Source organism: Hakea prostrata, chromosome 11, assembly GCF_041222555.1.
Source record: "Hakea prostrata isolate BN-2017 chromosome 11, UWA_Hpros_2, whole genome shotgun sequence".
NCBI classification, from domain to species: Eukaryota; Viridiplantae; Streptophyta; class Magnoliopsida; order Proteales; family Proteaceae; genus Hakea; species Hakea prostrata.
The window spans coordinates 26652584-26665827 of NC_142610.1; the positions used below are offsets into that span (position 1 = coordinate 26652584).

At 34.7% G+C, this 13244-nt stretch overlaps 2 protein-coding genes across 2 annotated transcripts; both read right to left on the bottom strand.

The window, feature by feature from the left end:
• Positions 1–965: 965 nt before the first annotated feature.
• Positions 966–3652, bottom strand: LOC149001234 (protein C2-DOMAIN ABA-RELATED 4-like). The gene is made up of 3 exons (XM_089140788.1): positions 3496–3652; positions 2411–2506; positions 966–1474 (listed from the first exon to the last, which is right to left on the bottom strand). Exons 1-3 carry the CDS (start codon positions 3646–3648, stop codon positions 1184–1186), a joined length of 540 nt encoding a protein of 179 aa, XP_088996914.1. The 5' UTR covers positions 3649–3652; the 3' UTR covers positions 966–1183.
• A 6502-nt stretch (positions 3653–10154) lies between these two features.
• Positions 10155–11030, bottom strand: LOC149001235 (uncharacterized). The gene has a single exon (XM_089139277.1). It carries the CDS (start codon positions 11028–11030, stop codon positions 10155–10157), a length of 876 nt encoding a protein of 291 aa, XP_088995403.1.
• Between the last annotated feature and the right edge of the window lie 2214 nt (positions 11031–13244).

Consider the following 13244-nt stretch of genomic DNA (forward strand, 5'->3'; position numbering starts at 1 on the left):
AGATGGGCTTCTTCTAAATCATGTACTGTTCCTAGTTGGTTACAAAGTCTTCTCCCTGGAAAAGGGTCAGTCTCTGTATGCATTTTATCTGTACAGGTTTCAGGTACCACTTATGGGCTTCACGTACGAGTGAAATTGCGAATCAACCTGTCATTCTGAAGCCCTTTCTGGAATCTTAGGGCACGTTTGATAACGTTCTTAAAAAACGTTTCTGGCGTTCTTTTGTTCTTTGGGAACGGAAGAACGGGTTAGAGGCGTTTGATAAAACGGTTCGTTCTTCTGTTCTTTAAGAACGGACCAGTCAGAAAAGTGTTCTAGAGAATGCTTTTTGCAGAACATAAAAAAGATGTTTTTACCAAAGAACAGAAACGGAAGTGATAAAATTGGTTCAAATTAAAGCCTTAAAACAAGTTTATCAAACACCAACTTATTTTTCAACCCCCAAAAAAAAAAAACACTAACATATTCTATTTAGTATTTTAAAAATATTTTCAGAACGGATTTATCAAACGGCCATATTCAAGTAAAGAACGGTCTTTTAGCACAGAAACATTAAAAAACGATCTTGCATAAGAACTAGTTTCTCAGAACGGAAACGTTACCAAACGCATACTTATTGCTTTACGAGGGTTTGAAGTGCTTTTGGCTCAGATCAAATTAGGTGAAGATCTCTGGTCTATATTTGATTTTCTGGGTTTGATAGGCTTCTTGTCTGCCGCACCCCAGGGTTGTCTGTCTCTTTCTCCAAAAATCGTTTTTATCCAGACAACAAGAATTGGAAGATAAATAAGCACCTAAAATCAATAGATCCTTCTTTCCATTGCATTTGCATCACATTCAATTATTTCACTCGTCTTTATCCTTGGATGGGCATCAAATTCATGTGGCAAGCACCCTAAATTAAATAAGGAAATCAAATCCTTAACATATTTAGGGAATCAAGCACGGGGATCCAACAGCTGCAGTGAAAGAAAAGGTCAAGGAGAAGAAGGTAAACCCGTAATCCTCCCAAAAAGAAGGGTTATGTCCTTAATACATCGGAGATCAATACTGTTAGAAGTTGAGACTCTTTATGTATATACCTATGACAAAACAACCCAGTGTAGAACTCATTCAACCTGAGCAACTGAAGATGTATTTAACAACACAACAGAAAGAAACAGACAATTAACTCTATGACCACTTATAAACCCTTGGATCCAGGGAGGTCAATCCACTGTAGCTGGAGTTCCACTTCACCACATTCTACATTTTTCAATCTGAGACACATATCTTGAACGACTTTCCCATTTTGCCAGATGATGCAGCTATCTTCCACGAAGCAGTTTTGCCTGGATGGTGGGATTCTTGTGATTGTAGTACCATTTGGGTATCCATCCAAAGTCATCTTTAGTACATCAATAAAGGTGTTGATCTCAAACTCTGCCTCTCCCATTTTGTCATCCTTGCTGAATGTGTCATGGTCATACACAGTCTGCAATCACATAAAACCATACAATGAGGACAAGAAGATAAAACCATAGCAGAAGGCAAGAGAGAATAACATAGCATATATTCACTAAATTAAGAGTCAGGCCACCCCATTCAATCTTAATCGAGATTGCCCAAAGTTTACTCTTTCAGGTGAGGTTTCTGTTCACAGGTTCTTAACCATTAGTTTGATTATCTCATTATCAAAGGAAATTACACCTCCACAATACCCTCCAGTTAATGCAGAATCAAGAACTGATCTTCTCCCAAGATGTCATCATGCCTTGGAAGTATGATACAATCCATTAAATGATTCTAACTTTAGCTCAGCAAATGACCATGATTATTAACAGAAGAAAACATAGAAGAAGCTCCACAGGTGTTACAACCCAGTCAAGTTTAGGGAAAGCAGAGGCATTTGTGGAGCCTAATGGAGGTCCATCATATATAGACAGTGGAAACTAAGAAACAATAGGACTTTTGAAGGCTGTGGACAACCTCCTTTTAAGGACCACTTTTCCCGAAGATATGGAAAATGAAATCATCACTTGAAGAGCATAATACCACAAAGAAACCAGCTTTAAGTTTTTCAAAATTTAACCACCAGGCCAGACTGGAGAATCAGAAACTGAAATCAATGGTGTCAAGGATCCATCATCAGAAATTACGAGATAGCTGCAATGTGACATCTCAGATGAAAATGGTATTCGTGAAGGCTCACTTATCCAGTTGCACTTAAAGCATTCTTGTGGCTGATAACAAGAACTCAGAGAACCAGAATCTTCAGCAAATATATAATCTATTTTACACAAGGGAACTGACTTTAAGGAAATAATGAAGCAAAAGGATTCACATGAAGTGACGACAGAACAATTTAGCCATAGGATGCTATAGCCCTTATATGCGAGGCAACAAAAACCAAGTAGGCAAGAACACTTACAAGCTTGACTGGAACAACAGGCTCTTGAACAGAGAGAGTTAAGTCTTCATTCCACTCAGGATTGCAGTTCTTATTTATCACACGTGTCTTCAGTTTCTGCAGTAATTGTTCAGTTTCACACATCAGGAGAAACTAATAAACCAAGATATGGGCACCTAGACTAAAAGCAATTACAAGAAACTGAATATTTAAATTAACCATTAAAGGCCACCATTTGTGATTAAGAAATCAAAGTCAACACCGAAAGGCAATAAATGAAAATTAAGAAACCAAATTTAGTAATTTCTCAACCTTGAGAATGCGAAGAAGAAGAAGAAGAATATTTTGCTTTCCTGACATGAATTTCTTCCTCACTAATCAAATCAATAAATATTACATCTGATGAATCTCCTTACTGAATGATGAGAAGAAAAAAAAAATTACTATCAGTAAATGGAAAAATCATTCCAGCACCATTGGTTGATTCAGTCTGCACTTTGCGATGTTATATTTATAAAATTTTCATTCAGAAAAGCATGAATTTTTTTTTTTTTTTTTGAAAGGAACTAGATCCAGAAATTCTTAGAACCATGCTTTAAAGCTGAAACAACGTATCTCATGCATGCCATCAACTGATCACCATATACCAAACTATTTTCAAGATAGCTTCTTCTGGACCTCCCTTTTCTTCCCTTTTCTTAAAAATATCAGTTTGAAACGATTACATCAAAAAAAAAAACCCAAATGACTAGGCAACCCATCATCTTTAACAGAAATATAGTTCTCGAAACAGAGTTCTAGGCACATATCACAGAAGAAAGGCTTCAACAAATGTTTAATCACAGGAAGAAAAATCCAAAGAAGCTCCAAAATTATGAAAATTCGTTAAAATCTAGATCCGCTCCATTTCCAGCCCGATCAAACAAAGAAACCCAAAATTTTCAGACCAATTATATTAAAAACCCACCTATCTATCATCAACCAGCAAAAATCCATCTTAGTGAAAAACACAGGAGATTTAAAACATGAAAAATACCACAAACCCATGAAGAAATGAAAAACAGAGAACAGAAACCAGATATAAAAATCAAAACAGAGACGCAGACCTGTTTGCCCATCTTGACAATAACGTAAGGATCGCTGGTGCGGACATCTCGGATTGCGAGATTGATGCCTCTCTTGACTCGAATTCTGAGAAGACCCAAAAGGTTATCCATGAAAGAAGATCCGCTTGGGCTGTGTAACTGTGAAGCATCCATAGATGAGCCGATCTTCTTATTTATATACAAGAAAAAGAAAAAAAACAAAACTCTCCAAGAAGAAACGGTAAATCTGTAAAAATTTAATAACAAATTAATCGACAAACAGTCCTCAAGTTCACATGCATAATGAGGAACCCTACTTTCTCTGAAGAAAAAAAATTAACTGTTTCCTGATCATCAAACCTCGAAGAGGTCAAAATTCCTTAAATGGCTTTGACTTTTTGCAAGGGTCTTGTGAGGGACTCGTTGCCCTTCTCTCTGCCCTTCTGAAGAAGGCAGCCCCTCAATGTGTTGGTTATATTATCTCAGCCACACTTTATTCTCAGAAGAACGGCTCCGTTTGACTTTAGAGACCCCAACTCTAAAAATGGGTTAGAAGATTTATATCAGCCACATTTTAACTCCAGATGGATGAGTGGCTACGATTGGTTTCTAGAAACTGCACTTCAGGAAAAACGTGTATCCCACTCTGCTTCTGAATTTTGCCACTGAATTTTCCCAGTAAAAATGATATTCATGTTGTTAAGTGTCACCTGAATTTTGTATAAAGATGGACTTCCACCAACATATTTTAATACACAATTTTCATAATTCGATTATGATCATAATCGACATAATTATAAGACTTTTGGCTAAAGCAATCCGATCAGGTGGATTGACCCATTTATCCTGTTAAGGTCTACAAGAATGTATCTTATATTTATCTACAATGTTATTGTGAGATTTTAGATTTTTTTGACTTAAAGTCTTGAGCAAGAGTTCTTGAAATGCAATTCTAGAAATTGGTTGAAAAACCTAATTTCTTTCCTTCTTCTATATAGTATAAACTCTATACTTTTGCCTTTGAACATAGCACACTACATGAATGTGTGAATCATGTTATATCTCCATGTATTTTTGTTTTGTTTCTATTTCAGTTCATAATTTCTTGGTATCCATTTTAACAAAGCCAATAACATAGAATCTAATGGGATGCATGATACTGTAGAAGTTTGTTATGTTGTCACCTGAACTTTTGAACAAAGATGGATTTAGATCGACATATTTTGACCAAGAATTTGAGTAATTCGATTATGAAAATCTATGATAGAAATAGGAGATTTTGGGTTAATATAATCTGATCCGATGGATTGACTCATTTAACCTGTTAAAGTCAATAGATATATACCTTATGCTTATTTACGAGGTCATTCCGAGATTTGGGATTTTTTTGACTATGGGTCTTGAGCAAGAGTTCTTAAAACGTAATTCTAGAGATTGGTTGAGATATCTCTTTTATTTTCTTCTTCTATATAGTAAAATTCTTTGTTTTTACATGTGAACGTAGCTGGTGGGGTAATTGTATTACAAATTCTTCAAACACAAAAAAATGAAATTGCAATACAATTGAGAGATAAAGATCTTTAACAAATCCAGAGAGCTTGAAGTTGCAACCGAACGAACCACCGATCGATAAGGTTTGAGTCACACCTTGAGTGCTGTGTTTAAGGTAATTGATGCACCCTACTACCAAGGGTTCTTCATACCACCACCTCCAAGATAAAGCAACCTCTAACTAGAAGATAAGGTAGTTCTTCTAGTCTATTCAAGGAGTCAAAAGCTAGAGCACAACACTTAGACAAATTCATAGAAATAAATTAACTTTGTAACACAAATAATGTGAAAGTGAGGAGTGTCTCTATTACACACCACATGCAAGGAAATGTTTAGTTTATATAGGCTCAAACCTCACCTTACACCCCTTAGGATTCTTAAGGCAATGAATTGGATTTAATCCATTCAATAACCTCAACCCCACTCATAGTAATGGCCATGAATGATCATGAAGTTGAAATGAGAATTGATGGTCAAGAGTTATAATTAAAGTAAATTACACCCTTCAAGTAACCCCACCACACCACCATGATCAAGACCATTAAGACCCATGACCAATATCATGAAGAGCCTCATAACCAAGGTCATGAAAGGCCTCATTTACTTATGGTGCCTCATTACCACCTTTACCTCATGGGTCCCACACACAAACAAAATAATTAAATACAAAAAATACAAAAAATTAATTTTGAAACCTCATATAGATTTTTTATAAAAAACCTAACAGTAGCGCACTGCATTAGTGTGTGAACGACATTATATTTCTGTCTGTTTTTGTTTTATTTATGTTTCAATTCATGATTTCTCATTAGTATTCGTTTTAACAAAACAAATTACATAAAATCTAATGTTTAAAATCACTTGAGTTACATATTTTTCTTATAAAATGTAATTGATTCTAAATGATTGACTCTTAAAATGTAATTAGTTTATCGTATGAATACAATATCTAAACAATGTGTTTGGTTGCTAGCAGCCGAACAAGAGTTATTGACATGCAATTTGTGGGGAATCCAAATCCTCTTCACCTAATCTTCTCATCCATTCTTCTACACTTACATGAGATAGTCATATACTCATACAAAGCAGTGTGAAATCTACATTCAGAATGCCCCAATTAACAACCGGGTAGGAAAGATCTCATTAATTATGAGGGTCATTGTTTGGAACATGTAATGGGGAAGAAGATTCTACACGCACAAAAGGAAAAACAGAAAAAGTTTTTACCCCGTTTGGGGGTATAGCCAATCAACATTTTTTTTTGTTTTTTTTAAGAATGTCGCCAATCAACATGAGAGTCAAGAATGTATCATCTTACATTATTAAAGCACTATGTTATTTTTACTAGGAAAGATTAAAATATTTCATGTGGGTCAGGAAGGGATCTTATATGTGTCTGTTGAGTGCACGAAAATGGTTCTTCTTTGTCCTTTTATGATATCTCTATGTGTGTAAGCAATAATGTGTTGTTCCCATAAAAGCCGAGAAGGAGAAAGAAAATGGACCCACAAATTTGTATTAAATTTGGTCATCACAAGTATTTGTAGTTCAACTTAAGTATAGCTATGAACGTATTAAAAAATTTTTTTTTTATGTAAAATAACATATAAAAATATTAATCTATTAGGGTCCTTAGCTTATCATGGTTTTTTTTTTTTTCCCCAACAACTACCAATCTTACATTAACATTTTCCTGATATTAAATTCGAAAAAAAAAATCATTGTTTACACAAAAAAAAACAATATGGAACAAACCACCAAAACCTAGAAAGAACAAACAAATTTACTTCATGAGTAAATGGTAGGGAAGACTAATTTATAATACTTGCAATAGTAAGAAAGACTACTTTTGATAGGTTTTCATATTCGAATCATTTCGAGTCCATTTTAGGGTCTAAATGTGCCTTGATTGTTTAGAAACAGTAAATATAGCTGTTTGAGGGGTCGATTATATTTAGATGTTGAGGATCTTTAACTTGAAATGATTAATTTACGCCTTCTAACCATTAAAGTGTGCTTAAAATTTTTCCCCCCATTTTAATATAGCTAAATATATTTTCATTTTGAGATACCAGAACTAGAAATTGATTAGTTGGCCAAGGACATAACCTTCAAATGAACGGCATTAATTTTTATGCTAATTTTTATATTCAAAATTTAATTTTTTTTACCACACAATTACTATAAGAATAAAGAGGAAAAATGGACACGAGAATATAGTATTGGACTTGGGTCAAAGATATCAGCTTGAATTTGACTTCATCTTTATTTTTATTCGAAAAATCAGATGTTTTATGATTTATCTTTCGACCAAGTCTTATTTTTATTTTTATAGACAATAAAAATAAAAGAATAAAAATAAAAGAACTCATCAAAAGGAAAAGAGGGAATTGACTAATTCTAGATATGAGCTGTTGTTGGAGTCTACATTCTATAGAATAAAGTATAACATATTGGAATCCAGTATTATATCGGTCAAGTGATTTTAAAAGACACATAATTTCCTATCTGGTATTGAATTATATTGGGTCAGAAACATATCGACATGTATCATATTGATTGTATCCAATATATGAATATATATATATATATATCAGCCATATTATTGTGTCATGTCGTGAAATGCTGTACACCTTGCTATAGAATACGTATTGATTATTTATATATTAAATTGACTATGTAAATTAAATTGAAGATTTACCCAAAAAAATAAATAAATAATTCAAAGAGATTAATCAAAATAACAATTATTGTGAGATACAAACTAAATTGATAATTTGACCATTTCAACAAATAGTGGACCATGTTTAAAATAATAAATGATGCAATGATCATCTTATTTTTTATGAAAGAATAATAACGTAGCTTTCACGATATTTACACCAGTGAAATTCTATTGAAATTTTAGAAAATCCTATTGAGATTTAGTCACAAAAGGTAAATAATGTGACATTTGTAAGTTGTGACTCAATATAAAAAAAAAGTTAAATAATAATAACCTCAAATATACATATAAAACCAAGATGAACTCAACATAACCAATATATTCAATAAATTTATCCTTTAAACACCCCCTCCGGAGAGCATTACAAGCTAGAAAAAGAAGCCTATGAACTAACCTGTGGGAACCTAACCATTCCTTCCCACCAAGAGGGAGATGGTTTTGGATGGGAGATGATTGGAGGGCTTGATGTTCTTGAAGTCATGAACTGGGAAGGTTCCAACTATAGGAATTCAAAAATAAAATGTTTTTAATATTTCATTAAAAATTAAAATACTTTTCACCTCCAAACACCACATTCTCCTCACAGCCCTCTGCTATATATTAAAAAAAGAAGCCTATGAAGACTTTATTGGGGACTCCAGATAACTTCTCAAACGTGCTCTCCTGAGTTCTGATAGTATTATTTTTATCACATATTTTGTGTAGAGCTCGTGTGGGATTCCGTAAGAGTTTTATCATAAAATAATTTATCAGTTTTAGACATAAATTTTACATAAAATGTATGATGAAAAAGCATAAGAGGAAGATGGAGATTCGAAAAATGAGGTGGTGGACCAATATAGCTCATGTAGTTCAACAACTTTTGATTTTATTCCATTAAATGAGAAAAGTTTAAGCAGCGTGATTAGTGGTGAGATTACCAATCATGCACTAACCAAGTAACTGATTGGTGGCTAGAAGTCACGAAGTGTTACACTTGGGTGAAGTTGAACCAGGGGAGGTTCTATCTTCCAGCTATAACCATGCCTACCCAGAGTTCAAAAAGGACTGCTTCAGTTCACATCTTCAACCGTTTCAGTTCTGAACCCAAGCGAAGTAGCCTGAAATTGACCTGTTAAAGCTCAGAGATGGTTGACGAGAGACCCAATTCCAGAATCTGACATTCCTCTCTTTCTTGGTGTTGGAAACAGTGATGGGTTTCCATAGTTGCACAGAAGACTTCAAAGGCCAAAGATGAGACTATTATGAAAGTTGCTCTTCCCTTTTTTTTCTCTTCAAAAGTAAAGTTCTTGATTGTTTAATTTGAGAAGGGGGACACATAATTATAAGAAGATGGACGAGTAAAGTTTGTAATGGATGTGGGAGTGGCGTTGCATGGATAATTGGATATTCAGGTGAATGCTCATCAGCTCATGTATGGGTAAATCACTTGGTCTTTTTATTTCTTTATAAATATTTATCATTTATATGTAAAGGATCTTCTATCTATCTGGGTAAGGGTGTAGGTGTGCACTGAACTGGATGTATGTATTGCAAGAGTTTGGATCTTCTGTTTGTCAGGGAATAGATTTGTGTTTCTCTCGTATTTCTATACCACACACTAAGGGTAGGACTCACATCTATACGAGTTTAGATCACCTCTTTATGTTTTGCCAAAACAAAATAGTAGCGATACTATTAAGCAAAAGAAGTTAGGTCATGGGACCGATACAAACGAGAGGAATCCACAATAAACAAAGGTAGTATACCCCGCCAGGATCTATCTAGAGATAACCTGCAATCACCATTGATTTGCATATTTATTCGGATTGTTTATTAGTTGTTAGTGCTCTTTATGGTCTCCAATCATCTTTAGATTGAATGTGTCTTAGTTTAGTTGTAGATATTTTGAAAAGCTGTTCTTTCTTTTCTAGGGTTTTTTTTAGTTATATTCCTATAAGTGACAATGGCTTTGCTGATTCACCTCATATGAGAGAATAATGTCCCCTTGTGATGTTTCTTGAATGGACAATAAGAGTGGGACCCATATCTGAATGTTGACAAGGTGGATCGAAAGTAGAACTTCCAATGTGTCTCACCTCTGTTGTGTGGTTGAAAATCATCATGGAAGAACATTGTTTTTCCCTGATAGAATAAATCAGAGATGGATTGTACAGTGATATTCTTTCTAATAAGTGGTGGAGAGGCGTGAGGAGAACAGAAACCTCTACGTTGACGGGTTGAGGACAAGCTCATATGGCGGATCCAAACTTAGAGAGAAGTTGAAGGGTGGGGCTTAGTTTCCTCTTTAGAAAGTTAGGTTGGAATTCAACATCTCTTTAATTAAGTATATCCATGGATTGAAGTATCATTGTCTGGGTTATTTAAGTCGATTTTTTTTTTTTTTTTTGGTAAAAAGATTTTATTATTCAAGAGGAGAAGTCGAGGAAGGTGAACATAAGTCTACCAACCAAGGAGTGGATGCAGGCCAAACAGTCATGTCCTCAATGGACTGGGCCTTCCGGGCTAGGAAGTCTGCAACATAGTTGGCATTCCTAGGAATAAAAGAAAAGATACATTGTGAAGAGGATGCTTGAAGACGCATAATATCCGCAATAATGGGCTCGATCGCCATGGGTATAGGGTGGTCAGGGTGAAGAAGGATATTGACTAGTTCCTTGCAAGCGAGTTCCACATGAACATTCTGAAGATCTTCCCCCAATCCAAGAAGCATGCCTGAGCGTACAGCTAGAGCCTCCCCTACCAAAGCAGAATGTCCATTTGTTTTCTCAGATGCTGCAGTGATAATATGTCCCCCATTGTCTCTAATAATGAAGCCCAGGCCCACCGTTGGCCGTCCTTTGGTAAAAGTGGCATCTGTGTTGATTTTAAACCATCCTGGAGGTGGATCTTGCCAAACAATTTCCTCTGTGGGCCTTTGTGAAGCTGATGGGCTGGTTGCAACAGTTCTGCCTTGTACTTGGTTTTCACTCTCCATAAACATAGGTGAAACGGGCTTGTTTGCTTGCCAATATTCTTCATGGGCTGCTTTAGCTCTCAAGGCCACTTCTATTGGTTTCCATGATTTTCCTTTAATAGCCCACCCGTTTCTTGCAATCCATAGAAACCAGCAAATGAAAGTGCAGAGACTAACAAATTTTCTAGCTTCTTCTTTGTTTGCATGAGTAACCAAATAGAGGTTTCTGAACCATTCAGCGAATTTAAGCTCTTGTCCAGTAGGAGGAGAGTAGTTCAAATCGCTTGCAAACCATACAGCTCTTGCAAAATTACAGTCCAACATGATATGAGTTGCATCTTCATCTTCCTCACATCCTCTACAACAGGTTGAGTCAAGTGGTACTTTCTTTCTTTTCAAACCAGCAGCAGTAGGGAGTCCTTCTGCACATATTCTCCATAAAAAATGGCGGATTTTTGGTAGGGTATGCACTTTCCAAATCTCTTTCCATACCACTCTATTTAAGTCGATTCAAATTGGTATAAGTATATATCAAGATTGATGTTGTCCAACTTATAAAAGTGACAATTTCTTTTTTCTTTTCTTTTTTTAAATTAATTCGATTTAATTCCAAATCAATACAGACCGAAGATGTCTTAGTCAGTCAATTAAGGAATGAGCCCCCAACTAAATGCATTCTAATCATAAAAAAAAAAAAAGTCACTTTCAGACCCACTGAGTTACCTGGAACTGAAGCACATCAGCCCAATCCAGTCAATAGTGATATTTGGGCTTACTTGAGTTTGAAGCCCAAGCCCAATTCGAACATTAGCAGTTTTCCCGTTTAAATCCTGTATCATCTAAAAGTAACTTTTAGACCCATTGGGTTATCTATGACTTAAGCACATCAGCCCAATTTACTCAATGGTACTATTTGGGCTTACATGCTTTTGAAGCCCAAACCCAATTCAAACATTAGCCAAAGGGCTAAAACAAGAGTGAAAACAACTACAAGAGAACTGGTGTTTTGTCGAAATTAAATTTATACCATTGCAGGGTTGCTTGGTTGGTAAGACCAATACCTCTTAGTGAAGAGGTCATGGGTTTAATTTTGGCTGGTGCATCTTTTTTCAACGTAAATCTGTTGGGTTGGTGTCTCTTCTGCAAGTTAATATTGGGCTTATGCCATCGAAAGGTGTATCAACACTAAAAGGTGGGTTTCAGCTTATTATGTAATAGAAAAATATAAAGAGAACATAAACAGATAGAGATTGACATAAATGTCAATTGTGGTCAAGGATATAACTTTCGCATTGTATTCCTTGCCTTTATTCCTAGGAGTTTTAATGTAATAGCAGATCTCTTAGCCAGGAAGGCCCTTTCGGTTTCGGGCCTGAAAGAATGGCTGATTTCCATTGAGTGGTTGGTGGCATTATGTTCACCCCCACCCCCTGCCTTGAATAAAATTGTTGATTACCAAAAAAAAAAAAAAAAATTTTGTGGTCAAGGATATAAGAGGTTATTTCCAAATTTTAATGTACGATGAGATAATAATAAAACAATTTCATCAAAATAAAAAAACAATATTTAGTAAAATTTGATAATTTTTTTTAACAAATCTGATGCAATGGAGCAATTATCTATTCCAATATAAACATGGCCAACATGGATTATCCGTGAGATAGAAATTGATGCAATGTGCTGACCACAGTTTGAATTTTCTGATTAGGTTGTAAGTTTAAATTGTGAACTTAGATAGATGTAATATTTTTTAATTTTTTTAGACCAAATAGATGTAATGTGCGTGTATGTTTTTTTTTCTTCCTATGATTAAAGTGCTAAACTTCTACCCAAATAAGATAAAAATAAAACAATCTTTGTTGTTAGAAAAAAGAAAAAAGAAAAAAAAAATGAATGGTTGATTTCATGTACTCTTTTGTTTTTTGATTTTTTTCTTCTTTAAAAATTTCACATAGTCATGCCATAAATTGTTTACTTAATTATTGCTTTCTCTGTTAAAAACGTTAATTTAATTTGTAAAATTATAAATACTTTGGTTTTTGTTAAAAAAAGAAAAGAAAAAAAAAGAGAGTTTATTAATACACCCGTTCAAAAATTCGAATTAAGAACATCCTTACCGATTCCCCCTTTTTAGGTTTTAATGAATTAATGAATTATTTTATATTATTATTTTATTTACATTGCGTAAATTGCAAGCGACGTTTAAAGTTTAAACTACCCCGTTATCCTGCCTTATAAATACCCATTTATATAGTTGCAGCGATCATTTCAGTTCTTCATTTGGCTCTGTTTCGTCAAAAGTTTAGAGCGCTCGTTTCAGCTTCAGTTTAACCTATATCGATGTGTGTTTCGTCAAAAGTTTAGAGCGATCGTTTCAGCTTCAGTTTAACCTATAGAATTTGGCTCTCAGATTTCGTCAAAAGTTAGAGCAATCGCTTCAGTTTCATCTATCCTAAATCGGTGAATGTGGCTCTTTCGTCAAAAGTTTAGCGATCGCTTCAGTTTCAGTAAATCGGTGAAACGGCATCGAGCACGGTA

Bases quoted from the DNA above. Each gene is read 5' to 3' on its own strand.
- LOC149001235 (XM_089139277.1), bottom strand. From the start codon at position 11,030: ATGTTGGACTGTAATTTTGCAAGAGCTGTATGGTTTGCAAGCGATTTG.
- LOC149001234 (XM_089140788.1), bottom strand. From the start codon at position 3,648: ATGGATGCTTCACAGTTACACAGCCCAAGCGGATCTTCTTTCATGGAT. The intron at 2,507-3,495 runs GTCTGCGTCTCT...CAATTACTGCAG, and splicing joins TTGTCAAGATGGGCAAACAG to AAACTGAAGACACGTGTGAT. The intron at 1,475-2,410 runs GTAAGTGTTCTT...ATGTGATTGCAG, and splicing joins CTGTTGTTCCAGTCAAGCTT to ACTGTGTATGACCATGACAC.